This window comes from Amblyraja radiata, chromosome 24, assembly GCF_010909765.2.
Source record: "Amblyraja radiata isolate CabotCenter1 chromosome 24, sAmbRad1.1.pri, whole genome shotgun sequence".
Taxonomy (NCBI): Eukaryota; Metazoa; Chordata; class Chondrichthyes; order Rajiformes; family Rajidae; genus Amblyraja; species Amblyraja radiata.
The window spans coordinates 25,379,111-25,402,611 of record NC_045979.1 but is presented as its reverse complement, the minus strand read 5'-3'; the positions used below and the strand labels follow the sequence as shown (position 1 = coordinate 25,402,611).

Sequence of the window (23,501 nt, the reverse complement as noted above, 5' to 3'; positions counted from 1 at the left end):
TGATGTGGTATTCTCCAAAAGGAATGACCGCCAAAATTAGTTGTGAATTCGGTTAGATCAGCAAAGGGTGTTAGGGAGGAAGCCAGCCTCGCTGAATGTGTGAGGTGCGCAATTTTTTAATTGAATAACCACATGCCAGGACCTTTTTATAGTTTCTGTTTGTAGATTTTATTCCCAGGTCTTAATTTCAGAGCTTTACAAAAGCAACAATTCAGCAGAATGTGGGATGTGTGCAGTTATTTTATTAAATAAACTCAGACTTGAACCTCTTTAGAATTTTTTATTTGTACTTTTGTCCATTGCCAAGTCTCAATGACACAACTCTACTAAAGTCACACACTATTTCAAATATCAGGGACAGATGTCTAGAGTGAGATTCGATCGATTGTGGCTCATGATCATAGATTTTTCTGCGCTACTAAATATCGGGCGACTTCATACGTAATAGTTGGAACACGTCCTTCAACGTTAGAAAGTGGGAGGAAGCTGACGAAGAACGCTTCTGTGATCAAAAAACAAAAACATAAATCATGCCTAAACACTGAGATGCCACTGTACAACAATCCAATTAAAATATGCCAAGTTGCACATTCTTTGCCCCCCTCTTAAAGGGGCACCATCGCCGTCTCAAATCTCCAAGATACACCGTCAATATTGGTGAAATACCAAAGGCAGTGAGAATAAACTGTTCAAGTGCACCCTTACCCTTCTGCACTGACCCATCTTGGAGTTTGAGCTCTTAGGTTGGACGGAGGAGAGGGAAACCTGTTGGCAATTATGGAGGGTGAGGTGTTACTATGTTATAAGAGATAGAGGGATACATGGGACCTGACTGAATGGTGCAATTTGAAGGACATTTCTTTGTAGAAGATCAGGTCCATACTTACCAGCTCTTCAATAAATTATGGGCATCTACTAATGCTCTGTATAGCAGACACATGGACCCATCGGTTTAAGGAGATTAGGGTAATTCTGGGGATAAGTTGCATGGAATGGAATCTATGCCGAAAGGACAGAGATTCTGAATGAAGGAGGCTGCCAACAGTGGTGGACATTGCTTCGTTCATCACAGGTACTGACTTTCAACTGCTGAAGGGATCTACAGCAAGCACTGCCTCAAGAAGGCAGCTAATATCATCAAAGACCAACATTCACTTCTCATTCTCTTGTCCACTCAAGGCAATTGTGGAGTTAGCAGCCGAGTGTACAGAATCTCTGGGAAATATTGGTCCATTGCCAATTCCTCCAGAATCCCTCCGGCGGGGGGGAGGGGGGTTGTGGGCAGGGGGTGTTGTGGAGGAGGGGTCTGTGGGTGGGGGAGGGGGTGATTGTGTGGTGGGGAGGGGGAGTTGTGGGGGGAGGGGGCGTTGTGGGGGAGAGGGGGGGGGGTTGTGGTGGGAGGGGTGGGCGGGGTGTGGCGTTGTGTGGGGGGGCGCAGTTCGAGGTGTGGGCGGGGGGGGTTGTGGGTATGTGGGAAGAGGGGTTGTGGGGGGGGGGGTATGTGTGGGCGGGGGAGTTGGGGAGAGTGGTGTGTGGGCAGGGGGAGGGTTGTGAGGATTATGTGAAAGGGAGGGGTGTGTGGGAGGGAGGAGTGTTTGGGGGGGGGTTTGGGGTGTGAGGGCAGGGGAGGGCAGGGGGGGAAAGTGCTTGGAGAAAAGATGGGGGAAGAGCCATGGGGGAGATGTGGTATCACGGGGGATGGGGGCAGGAGCCAGCAAGGGCGACCAGAGGGGAAGGGATTGGGGGTGCAATGGGGACTCAGAGCGGGCTCTGGTCGCTTCACTGGTCGCTTTGCTGCTCGTTCTCCGCCGGGAATCTCCGCTTTCCGTTTGGCGACATAGACGCCATCTCTGACTCGGCGCTGGCAGGGCTGGGTCAGGCCAGGCCGGCTCATCCAGAGCCTCCCGCAGCTGCAGTAGAGACGCAGGGGGGGGGGGGGGGGGGGAGAGCTTGGGGTGTGTGTGGGCAGGGGGAGGGTTGTGAGGGGTGTGTGGAAGGGAGGGATGTGTGCAAGGGAGGGGTGTGTGTGGGGGGTGGGAGGGGTGATTGGGGAGGGGGGAGAGAGCTCGGAGAATAGACGGGAAAGAGCCTTGGGGAGAGTGCGGTATTACAGGGAGGGGGGCAGGAGCCAGCGAGGGGGACCAGAGGGGAAGGGGTTGGGGGTGCAATGGGGACTCGCAGCGGGTGCTGGTCGCATCGCTGGTCGTTCTCCGCATGGCTTGTGGACTCAGCCCCGCCTCCGGGGTTTTATTCTCCTTGCCCCGCCGGGTGATTAACATCAAAGATTAATAGCGGGTGTCAGAAGGGGCGTTACCTGCATGGTGACTGACATGCGAGAAGACCAATCTGCTGATCTCACGATTTTTTAAACCTTCATAACTTTTGTAATCTCCCACCGATCGGACCAAAACTTGGCGGCTTGGAGCAGGGGAGAACAGTGAGCAAGGTGGCGAGTAATCCTAGCGATATAGGGTAGCGTTTTTGTGCAAATTTAAATACAATGCAGACCGGAAGTGGTCAAGATGAGAGTTTTAGTAATAGTATAGATAAGTTGTTTGCCCCCATCCCTCATTCTTCATTCCCAGGTATGTGTGTGTGTATATTTTAAACCAAAGTGTAAATGGAGGGTGGTTCAATATTCTTACCTGTCTGGAGATGCTTGTTCCATCGGATCTAGATATTACTGGGCCATAACAACAGCTGGAGTGAGAAAAGGAGTGTTAATAGTTAACAAAGACAGAGAGAGAGAGGGGAGAAGGGTAATCACAGGTACTAACCGCCCCACCATCAAATTAATCTATACGAGGAGCTTCTCAAAAAGGCATCCAGCATCATCAAGGACCCACACCACCATGCCACCATGAAGGTGGTATAGGAGTCTGAAAATTGTAATGTCTGAGTTCAGCTGTTGGATGCAGCTCAGGCGGCTGTCTCTCCTCCATTTAGGTGGAGACATGTCCCCGTCCGACGAATCGGACGCCACCGGCCGAATGCCTGTTCGGATGGCTAGACATCCAGCCCACAGTTCAGGCACTAGCGAGACTGGGCTCGGCGCGGCATTACGCCAGCAGTGCAACAGCGGCAGCAGCGGGAGTTAGGCGCTCCCGCTACAGAATGAAACGGACCATCAGGTGAGTACCCTGAGGTCGGGTTTCTTTTACAGGGGAGCCTTTTTTCTGCTTGTGTTTTACAGGCAGAGAAAAAGGCTCTGGAACAAAACTGTCCCCCGTTCGAAGAGGAACGTTTTCCGTCGGGGAGGGGGCAGCAACAGGCGGTAGGAGCGACCCGGTGTTCCGCAATTCCCCGACACCGTGCCGAGCCCAGCCCACTAGTACCTGAGCAGCGGGCTGGATGCATAGCCACCCGAAGAGGCATCCGGCAGGTGTTCCCGATTTCGGACGGGACGTCTCTCCACCCGCACGGGGGGAGAGAGAGTCGCCTGAGCCGCTGGAGCGGCTCTCGGAGCAGGTGCCTGCGAGACGCGCTGCTTGAGGGGCGCTCTCGCTTCTACAAGGCACAAAAGCTCTAGAAGAAGGCGGTAGGAACAATTACCGGGCGCTCCGCTATCCCCATCACCGCGCCGAGCCCAGTCCCGCTAGTGCCTGAACTGCGGGCTGGATGTCTAGCCATCCAAACAGGCATTCGGCCGGTGGCGTCCGATTCGTCGGACGGGGACATGTCTCCACCTAAATGGAGGAGAGACAGCCGCCTGAGCTGCATCCAACAGCTATTGGAGCAGCTCCAGCGAGATGCGCAGAAAGAGTGCTCTCGCGGAGGGAGTCAGGCACCCCCTCCACAGTGTTCTGTACACTGCCCTCTGCTCCCTCATTACTGGAGGCTAGCATTGGTGACCAGGACTGGGCTGGTCTGGAACAGGGGCAGGCGGACGAATTCGGGAGTATGCCAGGGGTGCAGGAACAGGAAGAGCTGTTGGGTGTGGTGGACCGCTTTGTAGCAACCTCACGGGCTGGAGCACCGCTGGAACCAAGAATGGCGGCCAGCATCAACCATCTATCCAATAAACCATTACTGGAAAAGGTGCTCGCTGAGGTGCTGAAACAACACACAGCACCAGAAAACTGTGAGGCCCTCAAATAAAAAGTATCAACAGCCAAATCTGGGGGCATGTGGGGTCACTCATCCGGACCCAAGAACTCAAGCTACAGCGGATCCTAAGGCTCCTGACGTCGGCCATCACAGCCTTTGCTCGTTCCGTGGAGACCACGGAGATGGATACCTGCCAGCAGGATGTGCTGGCATTAATGTGTACCACACAATTTGAGATCAACAATCTCCGGAGGGAAACATAAGACCTGCCCTCAATCCCAAATTTGCTGGCTTGTGTAAAGCCCCAGCTGCGGAGACGGACGCGCTGCTATTTGGGAAAGATCTCAATAAAAAACTGAAGGAGATGGAGGAAGCATCAAAAACCTTCAGCCTAATGAGGGCAGGCCCCGGGACGAGCAAACCAAGACCTCCGATACCCAAGCGGCAGCACCCCACGGCATCCACCAGTCGACGTCCGCAATATGGGACTGGTGAACGCTTGGGGTCCGCACATTATCCCCAAAGATCTTTTTATGATCAGGGCCCGCAGTGGACCCCCTGGAAAATGCACCTCCCCCCAACATCGCCAGCACGTCAGAACAGAACCTTCAGGAAAATGAAGAAACAGAATCGCCAATAACTATGGAGGTAGGTGGATCTGGTTCCTACCAGCATATAGAGAATAAGGGTGCTTTATTAACAGGGGGGAGATTACACTTGTTTAAAGAAGCATGGGGTATGGTCACGAGTGACAAGTATATACTCAACAGTATTAGTGGATATAAAATACAATTCATGTCAGAAAAAACGCCTCCAGTTCAACATTGGCCCCAAAGGGTATTTCTCCCTCCGTCAAAGAGAAATGTGAGGGACAAGTTGAACTGGTGAGACTTATCACGAAGGGGGTCATCGAAAAGACCAAACATGAACCTTTGGAATTTGTATCGAATATATTCACTAAAACCAAAAAAGATGGTGGCTGTCGCATCATCATTGACTTAACATCACTAAACAAATTTGTTAAGTATATACATTTCAAAATGGAGACATTTGTTACTGCCAAACAACTGAATTCCAAACGACACTTCATGGCAAGCATTGATCTTAAAGATGCTTACTATCTAGTACCCATATACAAGGATCATCGCAGATACCTAAAATTTATCTGGATGGTACAAAGCATTGCCCTATGGGCTAACTTCAGCCCCAAGATTATTCACCAAAATATTGAACCCAGCCATGGCAATACTAAGAAAACAAAAACATATTGTCATGGCATATCTGGATGATATTCTGATAGTAGGGAAAACGATGGAATTGGCTGTGGCAGCAGTATCAGCTACAAAACAGCTCCTCGAAACTCTGGGGTTCGTCCTACATCCAGATTAATCTAAATTGAAGCCATCCACTATCATGGACTACCTGGGCTTCACAATTAACTCAGTCCATATGACTGTTACCTTGCCAAAGGCAAAAATGGTTGAATTAGCACAATCATGCAACAATTTAATGGTCAACGAGCGACCAACTATTCGACAAGTAGCAAGAGTAATTGGGGAAATGGTAGCAGCATTTCCGGCTACACAATTCGGACCTTCAGACCGTTCAGAAATTTTATAATAAGACATTGGCAAAACCTGGTTTATTTGCAGTAAAGATTTATGAACTGCAAATATTTAATTTAAGCCCAGGGGAGCAATTTAATTCTTTGTTGTTATTGTTTAAAAAATACCATTGTGTTTTTCTACAAATAGACTCATTGGTTGATTACGATAACACTTCCTCCCTCAAGAACTTCGGCAGTGAGTGAAATGAAACTGTTACACGGTTTGAAATCACAGAGCTTTGAAATCTTCACGTAGTCACTCACGTGACTCCGAAGTAAAATAGTAAGATTAAACGAGAACTTACCAGTTTGAAGTTTGATCTGTATTTTATGAGGAGTTACGATGAGGGATTACGTGCCCTCCGCTCCCACCCTATTATATGGACACTAATAAATTGATGTCTCCTTATCTTTACTATGTTTACTTCAAATAACTGTGTCTATCTGTGATTCCACACCGCTGCTTGGAAGTATGCCGCGCCTGCGCACTGAGCGGGTTCTTCACGTAATCCCTCATCGTAACTCCTCATAAAATACAGATCAAACTTCAAACTGGTAAGTTCTCGTTTAATCTTACTATTATGCAGCACAGAACTATCCATTTAGGTTACAGAGAATCAAATTAAGAGTGTCATAGAGTATAGAGCATGGTGGGCCCACCATGTCTGTGCCAGCCATAAGCACCTATTTACCCAAACTTGCATCAAATTTCACATTACTTTTGTATTCTCCCCACATTCCCATCAGCAGACACGTGACAATAAACTAAATTAAACTTGAGAATGTTTTAAGCAGCCATGGGTTGTGAAAAGCCAGGCCTTTCTTACTCACCCTTCACATCCAGCTTGCAGTTGGCAGCCACCTCTCCCAGTGCATTCGTTGCTTGACACGTGTAGACGCCTCCATCAAAAGCACACGGTTTGCGGATTTCCAGGGTGCAGATGCCCTCATTAGTCAGAACCCTGAACTTGGGATTCTCGTCCAGCAAAATCTGGTTCTTCGACCAGCTGATTTTGGGCTGCAAGGTACATAAATTAGGCATTTGCATAATGTGTTACTTTGTAACATCACCAAATGTGTTTTGCGGTTGAGTGTAATGTGTTATAACCAGTCACTACATCTATTTATGGTGCAATGCATTATAATCAAGCTGCAACATGCAGTTCAAGTGAAATGTTTTGCAACCAGTAGTAATGCGATATATTAATATCTAATTGGAATGAGTAGCTTTCATGCAAACTGTTCTAACTATCTGCCATGCAATGTTATAAAGTGCAGTCAGACAATGAATATAATCCGTTTCACTACTCAGTTTAATGCAATGTATTATAACGTGCCACTGTACAGTCTATCATCACCGCTTGTGGAAAACAGGTCCAGGAACAGCTTCTTCCCGGCGGCTGTCACTCTACTCAACAACGTACCTCGGTGACTGCCAATCACCCCCCCACCCCCCGGACACTTATTATCACTTATTATTATTTATTTAAATCATTTGCTATGTCGCTCTTCCAGGGAGATGCTAAATGCATTTCGTTGTCTCTGTACTGTACACTGACAATGACAATTAAAATTGAATCTGAATCTGAATCTGATCTGATTACAACCAGTTGCAATATGCAGCTGTTGTGCAATGTTTGATAATAGTTGTGAAACGCGATTGAGATGCAATAGATTATAACTGATTGTAGTGGAATGCATTTAAACCAACAATAATATGTAGCAAATATGTAATGAATCATATTTAATGGTGGGGCAGGTTTGAGGACCAGGGTGGCCAACCTCTGCTCTTATTTTCTTGTGGACGCCAGTTCCCTGATCTTGGTCCACAGCCATGCAGGTTATGTTTTTTCAAGTGTCATCCAGGAACGTTAAATGTGTTTCTAATGTGTACATATAGATTATGTATTATGACTGGCTTGCCTCCACCCTCTGAATACTCCGTGAATGAAAAATGCATTTCAATTAATTGTTCTACTAATGAACGTAATCTAGTAACTAATCCTTAATTAAATTGGCCCTTACTGTTAAACCCTCTCTTGGTCTCTTACAGTTTATTCAGTTGTCTCTAACCTCAGTTTTCTTCGTTCTAGATAAAAACACTTCATAACTTGATCTGCAATGTGCGACAGAAAAGTTGCTGATGATGGATACTTCATACTGTCAGATCTCGAGTTTTAGTAGCTTTGTTTTTTTGCATTGTCAAAGTGCAGTTCAACTGTCCGTATTGGTGGAAATGTGTCATCCTCGATAACAATCAGCACAGGAGCACCTCAAGGCTGTGTGCTTAGCCACCTGCTGTACTCACTCTATACTCATGACTGCGTAGCCGGACATAGTGCGAACTCCATCATCAAGTTCGCCGACGACACCACTGTTGTGGGACGTATCACTGATGGGAACGAGTCAGAGTATGGAAGTGAGATCGACCGATTGACCAAATGGTGCCAGCACAATAACCTGGCTCTCAACACCAGCAAAACCAAGGAACTGATTGTGGACTTTGGAAGGGGTAGGTTGGGGACCCACAATCCCGTTTATATCAACAGGTCGATGGTGGAAAGGGTCAAGAACTTCAAATTCCTGGGCGTGCATATTTCTGAAGATCTCTCCTGGTCCCAGAACACTGATGCAATCATAAAGAAAGCACATCAGAGCCTCTACTTCCTGAGAAGATTACGGAGAGTCGGTATGTCAAGGAGGACTCTCTCGAACTTCTGCAGGTGCACAGTAGAGAGCATGCTGACCGGTTGCATCGTAGCTTGGTACAGCAACCTGAGCGTCCAGGAGCGGAAAAGGCTGCAAAAAGTTGTAAAAACTGCCCAGCCCATCATCGGCTCCGACCTCCCTACCATCGAAGGGATCTATCGCAGGCGCTGCCTCAAAAAGGCTGCCAGCATCATCAAGGACCCACACCATCCTGGCCACATACTCATCTATCCGCTGGCATCAGGTAGAAGGTACAGGAGCCTGAAATCTGCAACATCCAGGTTCAGGAACAGTTTCTTCCCCGCAGCCGGCAGATTATTAAACACAACTTCAAACAAACTATGAACTATAACAGCCTTTTGCACTTTATCTGTGTATTTATGTGTGTATATATATTCTATGGTATCTGGTCACACTGATCTGATCTGATCTGTATTTATACCTAAAATATTCTGTCGTGCTGCAGCAAGCAAGAATTTCATTGTCCTATCTGGGACACATGACAATAAACTCTCTTGACTTGACTGAGGGGAATTGATGTATTCTAGAGAGAGTTAAATATAGCTCTTAGGAACAACAGAATCAAGGGATATGGGGAGAAAGCAGGAACAGGGTACTGATTTTGGATGATCAGCAATGATCATATTGAATGGCGGTGCTGGCTCAAAGGGCTGAATGGCCTACTACTGCACCTATTTTCTATGTTTCTATGAAAGGAGTATATGCAATAAAAAGAAAAAATCTCCTTGCCATGTTCAAAGTGAGATGGTTATACGCAGGGTGTATTTTTGATGTCTTTTGCAAAGTCTGACTTTGCAGTTACAAATAAATCTAACCATATGATCCTAACTCTCAGGACATGAGCGTTTGTTTCAGTGGTAGGTTTACTTACCCTCGGATTACCCCTCACACTGCAGAAGAGCTTGGTGGTGAATCCCACTGTAGTGATCTTGTCCACAGGAGGCTGTGTAAATTTAGGGGGCTCGTTGAAATTGTTCTCTTCATACACAGGGGGAGTGTATATTTTACCTGAGACAGAGGTAGACAGTTAAATCACAGTGGTTACACTGCCGTATGGCATGGAAAAGGGCCCTTCGGCCCACCAAGTTCCTGCCAACCATGGAGTGTCCGTTTGCACTAAACCTGCACTTACCTCATTATGTACCTGCTACATTCCCATCATCTCCCTCCAGATTCTAACTATCTCCTGTACACAAGGAACAATTCAAAGTAGCAAATTAATCTACAAACCCTCATGTGTTTGGGACGTGGGAGGAAAGCCAGAGAAAAGCCACACGGTCACAGGGAGAACTGAATACTGCTAACAGGCAACACCCAAGGTTAGGATTGAACCCAGTTCTCTGGCGCTATGAGGCAGCGGCTCTACCTGCATTGCTACTGTGTAGGTAGACAAAAATGCTGGAGAAACTCAGCGGGTGCAGCAGCATCTATGGAGCGAAGGAAATAGGCAACGTTTCGGGCCGAAACCCTTCTTCAGACTGAATAGCCCTGTGTAGCCCTGGTCAGACCAGACAATAGGATATTAATTAGTTGTTATGTATTGTTTTACAGATTAGGCAATAATTGTTAAAACATGCAGAGTGGAAAATGGAGGTACCAGCACTTAAATATTCTCCAGAGATCGAGCTGTGACTTACAAAAGCCCACATAGTCAACACCCAGGAAAATCACCCATATTCCTGTAACAAGTTATGGATAGTGAGGAAGGATGACAACAGACAAAGCAGGATATAGATTAATTGGAGATTTGTGCCAAGAAATGGTAAATGGAGCTTAATCCCGACAGGTGTAAGGTGTTGTACTTTAGGAGATCAAATGTAAGAGAAAAGTATACATAGATGGCAGGACCTGTAGGAGCACTGGAATCAGAGGAATCTCGGGCTGCAAGTCCATAGCTCCCTGAAAGTGGCAATATGTGAATAGGGTGTAAAAAAGCCACTTGCCTTCATTGGTCAGGGCATTGAGTATAACAGTTGGCAAATCTTATTGGAGCTCTACAAAACATTGGTTAAGCCATATTCAGAATATTGCATGCCATTCCAGTCACCACATTAAAGGAAGGATGTGGAGGCTGTAGAGGGGTTCACTAGAATTATGCCGGGATTGGAGAGTATTAGCTGCATGGAGAGGTTGGACAAGTTCAGATTGTTTTTCTCTAGAGGTTTTGGTTGTTACTGCAGGTTCGTCTGATGGTGATCAAAGAGGTCCTGATTGGGTGTGGCAATCTGATAGAAAATCAAGTTCAGACAGGGAAGTGCGGAGTGGGGCAATCGGATTGCAAAGGAAGTTCAGCCGTGCAGGCAGGGTGCATGACTGGGGGACTGAGGGAGTCACGTTGGCTGGGGAATGGCATTCCTTGCCCTCTGGTCCAATGTGCACCTAAAGGTCCACTTCCTTTCATCACCGAGATCTCCACGTGTAGAGCAGGTTTACACTTGGCCAATGGGCCGGCCCAAGGGAAGTGGAAGTGAATGGGGTTTGGGATAGCACTCCCCTCTTCCATCGTCCATTTTTGTCCAGAGATCTATGTACCCAACGTAATTGTCCCACCTTGGTCATTCTTTCTTCTCCTCACTCCCATCAGGCAGAAGGTACAGAAGCTTGAAAGACCGCATCAGACTCGGGAACAGATTCTTCCTGTCTATTATGAGGCTTATGAATAATCCTTCCATAAGTTAGGGTACTGTCCAATTCACCTCTACCCCATTGCTGTCATTGGACTTTTGGCTCTGGAACTGATGAGCTACAATGCCGAGAACTATATTCTGCACTCTGTATCTTGTATCTTCCCTTTATCCTATGAGTTTGTAATTGAGTTTTTCTTGATTATATTGGTGTACAGTATCTGATTTGAGTGGATAACTTGGAAAATAAAGCTTTTCGCTGTACCTCGGTTCACGTGACAATAATAAACCCAAACATAAACCTAAACCAGCTGAATTGGCACTTACTGGGTTTAGGGATGTAGACCGTGTCCTTGCATAATGCCGCCTTCTCGCTGAGTCCGCACAGGTTCTCGGAGAAGACACGGAAGTTGTAGTGGTTGCCCATCACCAGGTTGGAGATGGTGTAGGTGGTGGTATGAGACTTCTCCATCACTGTGTACCACTCCTGGCATCAGGGAAGGGGAGGAAGACAATGATGGTCATCAGAGACTTTGTTGCCACAACAATTGGTTACCATGCGGTTGCAGCTCCTAGACTGTGGAACAGCATCCCCCTTCCCATCAGAACTGCCCCCTCCATCGACTCCTTTAAGTCAAGACTAAAATCTTATCTATACTCCCAAGCCTTTCCTGACGTCCACTGAGCGAGGGCTATATGTATATATGTATGTAGTTTGTATGTTTATACTATTCTTATAACAAATGTAAAGCACTTTGGCCAACGAGAGTTGTTTTTTTAAATGTGCTATATAAATAAATGTGACTTGACTTGACTGGCTTTATATTTGTAACAATTTCAAACTCGTCAGTCATACAGCACAGAAACTGGCCCTTCGGCTCTCGGAGTCGGCACTGACTATCGAACAGGGTATTAGGCTGAAGGATAAAGCCAAGTTTGTCCGTGAAGGAGATTCCGTTAGTTAGAACAGTGAAGGCTATGCCATCGCCACACCCTACCATTGACAATTACCACAACAGTCAATTTGGACAAATCAACGTGGTGCACACTCACCCCTGTCTTTTTGTCCGCCTTCTGAATGGTGTAGCCGCTGATTTCGGCGTTCCCGTTGTCCTTGGGCCGCTGCCACTCCAATGTCACGTTAAACCCCCACACGCTCCCCAACTTCAAGTTCTGAGGGGGTCCAGGTTTCTCTGTAGGTCAAACATATAGGCCCAATTAGGCAGGACGCTCCACAGTCTACATTACTGCCTTAGATGAAGGGACAGGGTTGATGGCCATCACATGTGCTGGGGTAATGATATTTCCAGAGGCCAGAGATGGCAAAGGGGTATTGGATAGTTTCGTGGATTGGACAAACTGAGAGGAAATGTGATCCTATTCTTGGTAGAAAGAGGGGGGAAGCAGGTGGGGAGAGTACTGCTGTATCAAAGGATCTGGGTGGATTGGGTATGGTACACACGGGCGATTACAAGCTGTTATAGCATGTAATTAAGAAGGCAAATGAAAGTGAACAGGGTGATACAGTGGCACAGCTGGTAGAACTGCTGCCTCGCTGTTCAATATTGACATCAAATGCTATAGCGTGGGAGTTGCACATTCTCCCTTTGACCACATGGATTCCCTCTGATTTCTAATATTTCCTCCCTCATCCCTAAAAAATGCGGGTGGTGGGTTAACTGGCCTCTGTAATTTGCCTTAGTGTTGGCTAGTGGTAGAATCTGGGGGAAGTCAATGTGAATGTGGGGAGAATAAAGTCAAAGATCGGTGTAAATGGGTGGTCAATGGTCAGCATAGACTTGGTGGACTGAAGGGCCTGTTTCTCTGTTGTGTAGCTCTGGGAAGTGAAGCCTTGTTGTTACAACCACACAGGACTTTGGTGGCACCAAACCTGCAGTGCCGTGAACAGCTCTGTTCTTGTTTAAAAAAGTGTTATGTGTGTTGGGAGCAGTTTGGGAAGTTGAATCCCCTGAGTTCCATGAGGACAGGTTGTGCCCATTGGGGCTTTAAAGTTCAGCTGCCCATTGCCCTGGTGTTGCACCCAATCATGTCGGAAATTGGGATCGGGAGGCTCGTGAACTTTCAGTGCATGGGTCGGATGCGGCCAGGGGTGTGACATTGGAGAACCCGCCCGCTTTCACCGATGGTGTGTTTTAAAGCACCTGAGAACAGGAGTGGGACAATCTGCCCCTCCGACCTATCTCACCCTGCGGGACCCCAGCCGAGCTGTGTGTCCAGTTTGCAAACTTTGCAGCCTGAACCCCAGCAACAATGCAGCAAACATGAGTGCAAAGCAAGATCCCACAAGGAAGCCGCATAATACAGGCCGTCTCGGTCTCCGGTGCACCTGATGGTCTGTATGGGGAATTCATAAGTCAGGTGTTTGTAACCGGGTGAGAATCCATAACTAGAGAGGGCGAGTATCTCAACACACACAAAGACACGATGCTGCCTAAATCTGAAACGTAAAGAGACAATTGGTGAAGATCCATGTGCGTACCCACGACCTGTATGTCGATGACCAACTCATCCTTGGCCGTGTCCAGCTGGGCCTCCAGCTTGTACTTGCCAGAGTCCTCCCGCTCCAATTTCCTGATGAACAAGATGGCGTTGGTGGCGCTGTTACAAATGCTCACGCGGTCTGAGGGCAGAGGCTGCCCGTCTTTGCTCCAGGTGATGGTGGGTTTGGGATTGCCCTGGAAACGTGGCAGAACAAGGCTTCAGTGGGGAGGTCAGCCTGGCCAGGAATGTCCCATACATCCCGATGGAAGTACCCCCCTCTCTCACAGAGGCCTTCCCCACACCAAGACTCCCCTCACACTGAGACCTTCCATCACCCCGACTCCCCCATCCTCACACCGAGCCCCCCTCACTCTGAGACCCTCTCTCACACCGTGACCCCTCGCACAAACAGAGACACCTGCTCACACAGACACAACACCCCCTCACACAGACACAACACCCCCTCACACAGAGACGACCCCCCTCACACAAAGACAACGTATCCTCACACAGACACGACACCCCCTCACACAGACACAACACCCCCTCACACAGACACAGCCCCACAGTGAATGAATCACTCCTTCAGCAACAGTCTGACCCTCACAATGCTGGCACATTAGCCCACCCCTTCTCCTACCTTCTCCCTTCCACACTGACCCACTCCCCCTACCCTCGCACTGACCCCCTCCCCCATCCCCCCACACTGACCCACTCCTCCCCTCCCCCGACACTGACCCACTCCTCCCCCCCCCCACCCTGACCCACTCCATCCCCTCCCCACACACTGACCCACTCCTCCTCTCCCCTCGAACACTGACACACTCCAGCCGCCCCCCTCCACTCCAGCCCCTCCCTTGTCATTAACCCGTCCCTTCCCCTCCCCACACACCGTTCCACTCCGGTCCCACCAACACTGACCCGCCTTGACCCTCCCCACCAGCCACATAACTTTTTAACTATCCTGAGCCACACTCATTCATTTGCTCACTCCAGTGCACGGGATGTGATTTGCTCACTGGCCACAGGTCCACAGGTACATCATTGCGTGCATGCACACTGGCATTAAATCCAGCACCTTTCACTGTGACCAGAAGCATAGTTTAAAACAGCTTCATGCAATGGCCCCCAGCCTAGTACAACAACACCCCCCCCCCCCCCCTCACAAGAGGACTGCCCCAGTCATGCCTCTCCACCGCCCCTTGCAGTCATTAATGGGTTTCCTGCTCCACCTGACCTTCCGATTGCCTGTGGATGGGGCAAACTAACATAATACAATACGTGTTATCAGTAGGCCATAAGGAGAAGAACTTTGCCAAGATTTCATGATAATAAAAGCCAATTAAAACAATTGGTTCCTGGAACCAGACATGGTCCTGTGGTCCACAATAGCCAAGTTGGCATACGTTGTGGAATTGACAGTACCATGGGAAGATGGTGTTGAAGAATCTTATGAGAGGAAAAAGACCAAGTACTCTGAACTAGCAACTGAGGCTGGAAGACCAAGATTTTCCCTGTAGAAATGGGATGCTGGGGATTCATTGCTACATCTACCAGTTTATTGAAGGAAATGGGGGTGAGGGGTCGCTCCCTCCAACAAGCAATCAAGTTGTTGTCAAATTTAGCAGAAAAAAGCAGCAATTGGCTTTGGATTAAAAGACAACAATTGGGCTGCAAGATTCTGACAGGAGGGTGTGGAACTGAGGGGGGGGGGGGGGGGGGGTGAGCCCTCCGGAGACGTTGTGGACTTATCAATGAAACATCAAAGAAGGAGAGTGCCCACCTGATGACCCCGATGACATACCTACCCGACCTTTCACTGCTCCAATCCCACGGCCAATATCAAGAGTGTCGACTTACTACAAGGATTGAAACATCAAGTCCTATTAGCTCTACTTTAATTGTAAAGTACTTCAGCATCCACCCAACTTCAATTTTAAATCAATTCTATCATATAGCTTTGGATGTGATCCGCTGTTCATTGACTGGGGAAAGGGTTTATGAAGTTTATTTTCAGACATAAACTATATTGAGTTGAAATGTGGTTGAACTGTTAACATTTCCGAACTGTTATCACAATGGAATGGATGTCAGCAAGTGCTTGGCATCTGTATTTACGACCTTGTACATTCTTTCTGTGATGCAAGCTTACTTCTCGAAGCCAACTGACAACTGTAGCCCCACCAGGCCACGCTTGCCACTGGTTTGGAGAGATTAGGTAGCAAGGGATGTAGACATTACTACTTCCAACAGAAGTTGAGTGTAAAAAGTGTTGAAACAATGAACAGCAATTACCAAGGAAAGGCACACAGTGCTGGAGTAACTCAACGGGTCAGGAAGCATCTCTGAGGAACATGGATAGGCGAAATTTCGGGTTGTGACTTTTCTTCAGATTGCAGGGATGGGGGGGGGGGGGGGGGGAGAAATCTTGTCCAGTGAAGGAGCAGGACAAAGTATGGCAGATCATCGGTGAACACAGGCGAGGGGGGTTGTGATAGGTAGACAAAGGCCAGATATGAACATACAAAAGGTGAGACAAAAGGTATAGAGAGTTGCGAATTGTGAAGCTAGAGGATTGATGAGGCACGAATTATTTGGGAATGTCGGTGGAGGGGGAGGGGAGAGATAGGCGCAAGGTCAGCGTTTGGGAGGGGAGGTGAAGGTCAGCTCATGGGAGGGGAGGGGAGGGGAAGGGAGGGGAAGGTGTTGTGAGAGAGAAAAAGGTGGGGGGAGGAGTGTATTGTAGAGGTTTACTGAAGTTGGTGAATGCAATGTTCAAAAGTGTTTAATTCCTGTTCCTAGGTCTTCTATTCATGATTGGATATAGAACAGCACTGCACTGGAACAGTACCTTCTGCCCACAATGTCTGTGCCGAACATGATGCCAGGTTAAACTATCTCCTCTGTCTGCATGTGATCCATACACCTCCATTCCCTCTATATCCATGTATCGATCTAAAGGCCTCTGAAACGTCATTTTTATATCTCACTCCACCACCAGTCTTGGCCATGCGCTCCATGCCCCCCCTCATTCTCGGTGCAAAAAACTTACCCCCAACATCTTCTTTGTACATCCTCACTTTAAAGCGATACCCTCTGGTATTTGAAATATACTGGGATTAATTCTTTTACTTCTGCAAGCCTCCCAATGAATTACTTTCATGCAAATAATAATGGATGTTGCATCTTCTCAGCGTTGATTAAATCGCTCTGTGTAAAGTGTGTGATGGAGGTGATGCAGTGACTGGTCACCCAGCTGTCAGTTACTCACCTGGACAGGTATGGACAGGTTCAACTTCTGGCCAATTTTCCGAATAAATGTTTCCCTGAGATTGCGGGGTGAACGGATTTTGGGAGGATCTGCAAAAATAAGAGGCAAAAGTTAACAATAAAAAGGTCAGAATGTAAAAGGAAGAAAGACCTGTGGTTATCTGTATTAGATTTGCATTCCCTCCAGCAACGAGCAGAGGTGATGACATATTCATGCCCGAGATCTGTCGTCGAGCAGGGCTGATTCATTGACAGATTGGACAACTGCCCAGAGTGTACACAGATCCAGGGCATGATGGCAGAGAGGATAAGTTTCTGATACACTTCATTCACTTGCTGTGGTTTTTCCATCCTCCTGAACTCATAACCTAATGCCCCTGTCCCACTTAGGAAACCTGAACGGAAACCTCTGGAGACTTTGCGCCCCACCCAAGGTTTCCGTGCGGTTCCCGGAGGTTGCAGGTGGTTGCCAGAGGTTGCAGGTAGTGGAAGCAGGTAAGGAGACTGACAAAAACCTCCAGGAACCTCCGGGAACTGCACGGAAACCTTGGGTGGGGCGCAAAGTCTCCAGAGGTTTCCGTTCAGGTTTCCTAAGTGGGACAGGGGCATAAGGGGCTCAGGTGTATAGGAGTACAGCCATCTACAGGGCAAATGAAAGGAGACGGGAAAAGGATTGACATTTCAAGGTGAGAGGGCCAAGATTTAATAGGAACCCGAGGCGAAACCTTTTCACTCAGTGGGTGGTGGATATATGGAACGAGCAGTCAGAGGAGACACAGCGGTAGAGTTGTTGTCTTACAGCGCCAGAGACCCTGGTTCAATCCCGACTACAGGTGCTGTCTGTACGGAAATTGTACGTTCTCCCTGTGACCGCGTGGGTTTTCCCCAGGAGCTCCGGTTTCCTCCCTCACACCAAAGACGTACAGGTTTGTAGGTTAATTTAGCTTTGGTAAAAATTATAAATTGCCCCTGGTGTGTAGGATAGTGTTAGTGCACAGGGAGGTCGCTGATTGGCACGGACTTGGTGGGCCGAAAGGCCTGTTTCCGTGCTGTATCTCTAAACTAAACTAAAGGAGGTAGTTGAGATGGGTATTACAGTATAACAGCATTTAGAAGACGCTTGGACAGGTACATGGATAGGAAAGGTTTAAAGGGGTATGGGCCAAAAGCAGGCAAATAGGACTAGTTTAAATGGGGCATCTTAGTCTGCGTGGATGAGTGCAGCCAGAGGGCCTGTTCCGGTGCTGTATGTCTCTGTGGGCCTGGTGGGCCGAAGGGCCCGTTTTTGTACTGTCTCTCTGACACATCCTTCCACAAAGCTGTTCCCATTCGTCTGCAAGGAAGGGGAGACACTTGGCCATATGCCTGTTCAAAATCCACAAGAAATACTTTGGAAATTGCACAGGTTGTGCAACAAATATTTAAACTTTGCTGATTGGGCAGGTCTCTTAGCCAGCTGCGATAGCATGTTCTCCCTGACTCAGGAGTCTGCGGAGGAATTTGTGTTCTCCACTTGTCACCATCAGTCTGGTGGGAGCAGGGAAACCAGACACCCTCCCGCTGCTTCCCCCTCCGGATGACTTTTTAGCCAAACGCTCCATTTCTCTTGTGTGTTAACCCTTTGCTTACCAATTGGCTGCTTGATCAGCACCGTGCCCGGGAGGGTAGCAGTGGCTGTGGCCCCGCTCCCGTGAACCGCCTTCACCCGAACCTGGAGCTTGTCCCCTTCGGTCAGGTTTTTAATCACCAGGCCATTCTTTGTGGTCAATTCCTTGTTGGCAGTGACCCAGGTTTCAGCTGGAAAAAAAGATGTCAGAATTACTCGAGTTATTTTTGCTTAGTTTAGTTTAGTTTATTGTTGTCACATGTACCAAGGTACAGTGAAAAGCTTTTTTGTGGCGTGCTATCCAGCCAACGAAAAGACTATATATGATCAGGCCGTCCACAGTGTACAGAAACAGAATAAAGGGAAGTACAAGAAAAAATCCAGTAAAGTCTGATTAAAGATAGTTTGAAGATATCCAATGATTGTCTCCTCCTAGTATCAGAGGCTGTGAATGGAAAGTGTTTGTATGTATATGTGTGGCAAGCCTCAGAGCTTTCTTTTCGGAATAAATGGTCACACCTGGGCAGCTATGGACTGGTCGGAATTATGATGATCCAAATCCTGTCCAAGTTCAACACAAACCTTGGCCACAATTTCAAAACCAGTTGGCAGCAAACATACTGTCACCGTATTATCAATGTATTAGATAATCCACATCTCAACAATACTCCTCCACAAATTTTCAGCATCGACATTATCTACACTTCATGCTGCCTTGGTAAAGCAGCCTAAGACTTGTCCCACCCCGCTCATTGTTTCTTCTCCCCGCTCCCTTCAAGTGGAAGATGCAGAAGCTTGAAAGCATCCGCTACCAGACTCAGGAACAGCTTCTTCCACTCTGTTATCAGGCATCTGAATGGTCCTTCCATAAGCTAGTGAGTTTGTCCGATTCACCTTTACTCCATCAGGGACATTGGAGTTTGTTTATGGAATTTGTGAGCGACAATGCTGAGAACTATATTCTGCACTCTATATCTTTCACCCATTATAGTCAAGTTCGATTAACTGGTAAATCTGGTCTGGTTGGATAGAATACAAAACAAAGATTTTCACTGTACCTCGGTAAAAGTGACAATAAACCCGAAATTCCAGAATCTATAGCCCTTGTTGTCTCCACGTCCCCACCCTGCCACTATTTACACCCTCCCTCCCTCCCCCGACCATCACTGTATCAATCCCTCCTCACCTGGATCCAGCTGGTGCTCTTCCCTCTCAGCCATCTCCCCTCTACTCTTTGAGTACTCCAGATGAAGGATCTCAACCTTAAACAGCAGCTGCCCATTTCCCTTCACAAATGCTGACTGACCTGTTGAGTGCACTAGGTGGATCCAACCAGAGCTTTGTGAATCTATCATGTATTCCAGCACTTTGAATTCCAACCCCTGTGAAACACAATTCCTCTTGAATCGACTTAAAAACTCAGTTGTTAGATGAACACTGGAGAGATGGTCCAGTATCAATCCAGGCAACATACAAGTCTCATAGAGTGAGGTTCAACATGGACAGGCCTCACCAACGTCTTGTACAAATGTAACGTAACCTCCCAACTTCTATATTCAATTTCATCGCTGATGAAAGCCAGCCTGCCAAAAGCTTTCTTCACCACCCTACCCACATGGGATGCCACTTTCAGGGAACTATGTAATTCTACTCCTACTCTGCTCCACAACATTCCAAGGGACCTGTACTGTGAAGGTCCCGCCCTGGTTTTACTTCCAAAAATGCAACAATCAGCGCTTATCTGAATTAAACTCCATGAGCCATTCCTCAGTCCCTGCACTATTTTTTGATAACCATCTTCACAGTCTTCGATACAACTTATTTTGGTGTCATCTGCAAACTTTTTAATCATGTCTTGTACATTATCATCTAAATCATTGATATAACTCATAATACCACTGATCCTCGAGGCACACCACTAGTCATAGGCCTCCACTCTGAAAAATGACCTTCCACCCCCACCCTCTGCTTCCTACTTTGAAGCCAATTCTGCATCCAGTTAGCTAGTTGTCCCTAGATCTGTGCAATCTAACCTTCCAGAGTAGCCTACCATGTAAGATTTTACCAAAGGCCTGGCTGAAGTCCATATAGACCATCTCTATGCCCCGGTGCTTGTCAATCTTCTAGTTTTACTCAAATTCGTGAGACATGATCTCCAACGCACATCATCTCCAACGAAAGTGGAAGGTCTCACATTTCCTCCGTTCAGCTGCATCACTGTGTAGTCGTCAACCTCTGCCATTTTCCCTTTCATCCACAGCACTTGCTGCACCCTATCTAACCAGAAATATTAGAAACATAATTGAATACATGCATAAATATAGGGTAGGATGGGGAACGTGAACAGTGGTGTACAGGGCAGATTCTACAGCTTTGATCAACCACCAATCATTCAGGAAATGCTGACGTATGCCCTCTGACCGATGGGACACACAGGTCACAGTTTGTGAGCGTTCCTGCTTGGACTAATTGATCCTTTTGTAGTTTCCAATATATAATTATTTAAAAGTTGTTCATCGTGTGTGATCCAGCTCTCATCCCAATCCTGGGATCACTTGGTCAGGAGCAAACACGTAGCGGTTCCAGATCTTAGTTTGTTCTGAACACTGTGCTCTGTCATCTCCTAAAAGCAGGGAGTGACACCGTTAATCATTGAGTCATCAGGCACTTGGTCAGCAACAGAAAACATGCAAAGCCCTTCTTGGGTCTCAGGGTTTACAACCTGTGCTCTGTGGTTTCCCTGTACAAACCGAATAGCTCCATCTGAACCAACCCAACACAGCCCAACTCACGGCCAGCCTCACTCCCCCCAACACCCACTCTCCTAGCATTCCCTCAATCCATCACCCACTATCCCTCCAGCACCCACTATCCCTCCAGCACCCACTATCCCTCCAGCACCCACTATCCCTCCAACACCCACTATTTCTGGCACTCGGTCCCTTAAGCATCTCCTTCCCACCCCCTACTCACAATCTCAGCACCCCACTCCCCAGCACCCACTCTCCCTGGTACACACACTCTCAGCACCCACTCCCCCACAACACCTGCTCTCCCCCCAGCACCCGCACTCCCTCTCTCTCCAGCATCCATTCTCTCCCCCAGTATCCGCTTCTCACAGCATGCCACTGTTGTCCCAACCAGCACCCAGTCCCTCACCAGTACCCAAGTTCCACCAGCACCCAGACTGGTCCCATTTCTCCAGCACCCAGAGAGCTCCCCACTCCCAGGCACCCATATCTTTTTAATCTCCCAGCATCCAGAACAGTCTCTATCCCCCAGCACCCACTCTTCCAGTATCCGGCTCCAACTCGCCTTCATTGGTTGGGGTATTGAATATAACATTCATGATGCAGCTTTATAGGACTTTGGTTAGTCCACAATTAGAATATTGCGTGTAGTTTAAAATGTGTCTGGATTGTGGAGTATTAACTACAGGGAGAGATTAGACAGACTGATTTTTTTCTGGAGTTTCGGAGAATGAGGCGAGAACTGGTAAAAGTATGTCAAATTATGAGAGGCAGACAGGATTCCTTTTCCGTGGAAGAAATATCAAACATTAGCAGGCAAATCTTTAAGGTGAAAGGGGTAACGTTTAAAGGAGGTGTCTTCAGCACCCACTGCCAGGGGTGGTAGTGGAGGCAGGTACGATTATGGTGTTTAAGAGGCTTTGAGATAGGCATGTGGATATTGAGAGAATGTGGGGTGTGGATCCTGTGCGGGGTAAATGAGATTAGTTTATCTTGGAATCGTGTTCAGCACAGAGATCGTGAGCCAAAGGGCCCATTCCTGACCTGTACTGTTCTATGTTCTATTTACCCAGGCTGACCCCTAATCCCCACGCACCCAGCCTAACCCCTGACACTCCACACCCATACTGACCCCTGGTTCATGACCATATCACGGCAGCCCTGGAGAGCTACTGCTGTCAAACCTAAGCAAGTTCACCAGTGGACAGAGAACGTCACTCACTGCTTTCCTTGCTGTATTCCACAAGGTATCCTGCCAAACCACTCGTGCCAATATGTTTGGGGGTGTTCCAGCTCAGGGTTACTGAAGTGCTGGTCACATCGTCCACCATCAAGTCCATCGGCTCCCCGTCCGGAACTGCACAAGAATAAGAGAAATTACAGAAGGCATCCCTTCACAATTCACTGTTACATAGACAGAGGGAAATAGAGAGAGAGAGAGAGAGAGAGAGAGAGGGGGAGAGAGAGGGGGAGAGAGAGAGGGGGAGAGAGAGAGGGGGAGAGAGAGAGGGGGAGAGAGAGAGGGGGAGAGAGAGGGGGAGAGAGAGAGGGAGAGAGAGAGAGAGGGAGAGAGAGAGGGAGATACAGAGAGAGGGAGATACACAGAGAGAGGGAGGGATACACAGAGAGGGAGGGATACACAGAGTGAGGGAGAGAGAGAGAGGAGGGTGAGATACAGGAGAGAGAGAGAGAGAGGAGGGGACACAGCGAGAGAGAGAGAGCGTTAGGGGGAGATACAGAGAGAGAGAGAGGGGGGGAGATACAGAGGGAGAGGGAGAGAGAGGGGCACAGAGGGCGAGGGAGAGCATAATAGGGAGAGCAAAAACACCAGATAGGCAGAGAGACCATAATAGAGAGACTGCAATAAAATTGATAGAGACATAGCGAGAATATGAGCTATATATTATATATACATAGAAATATATAGAAATGTGCGAGGGGGGGCGGGGGGGTTAATGGTGAATCTGTAAACAAAATGTAGTGAGAACAACATCGTTTTTATCGACTAAAGGCTCAACGTGTTATGAAGATACATACGTTTAGAAGGGGAAAGGATGTCTCTAATCATATAAAGGTACCGGTAGCCACTTAATCGAGGTATTTTATCAGGACAAGGGATGGAGATTGATATTACTGAGGATAAAGTTATTGGAGAGACAATTGTATCGAGACGACTCCCTTACCTTCTTTGACTTTCTCTGACTCCATGGCCGTTGAGGGAGCGATGTACTTCAGTGAAGGGAGAAGCCGGCGGGACTGTCAGGGGTCGGGAGCAGCGGGGAGTCTCTTTATATAGTCGCCACATAGATCCGCCCCACGCGACTGACGCTGCCGCCAATACGGGAACAGTGTGAAGGCAGTGGGGG

At 47.8% G+C, this 23,501-nt stretch overlaps 1 protein-coding gene across 1 annotated transcript; it reads right to left on the bottom strand.

Moving 5' to 3' along the window:
- Window positions 1-265: 265 nt before the first annotated feature.
- mybph (myosin binding protein H) lies at window positions 266-23,501 on the bottom strand. The gene is made up of 11 exons (XM_033042674.1): window positions 23,319-23,501; window positions 22,358-22,492; window positions 18,409-18,576; window positions 16,781-16,869; window positions 13,508-13,703; window positions 12,061-12,200; window positions 11,335-11,494; window positions 9,255-9,391; window positions 6,485-6,671; window positions 2,646-2,700; window positions 266-502 (listed from the first exon to the last, which is right to left on the bottom strand). The coding sequence occupies exons 1-10, from the start codon at window positions 23,341-23,343 to the stop codon at window positions 2,681-2,683; spliced, it is 1,257 nt and encodes a 418-aa protein (XP_032898565.1). The 5' UTR covers window positions 23,344-23,501; the 3' UTR covers window positions 266-502; window positions 2,646-2,680.

Bases quoted from the DNA above. Each gene is read 5' to 3' on its own strand.
- mybph (XM_033042674.1), bottom strand. From the start codon at position 23,343: ATGGAGTCAGAGAAAGTCAAAGAAG. The intron at 18,577-22,357 runs GTGAGTGACGTT...CTTTTTTTCCAG, and splicing joins GGAATACAGCAAGGAAAGCA to CTGAAACCTGGGTCACTGCC. The intron at 9,392-11,334 runs GTAAGTGCCAAT...CCTCTGTCTCAG, and splicing joins GGTCTACATCCCTAAACCCA to GTAAAATATACACTCCCCCT.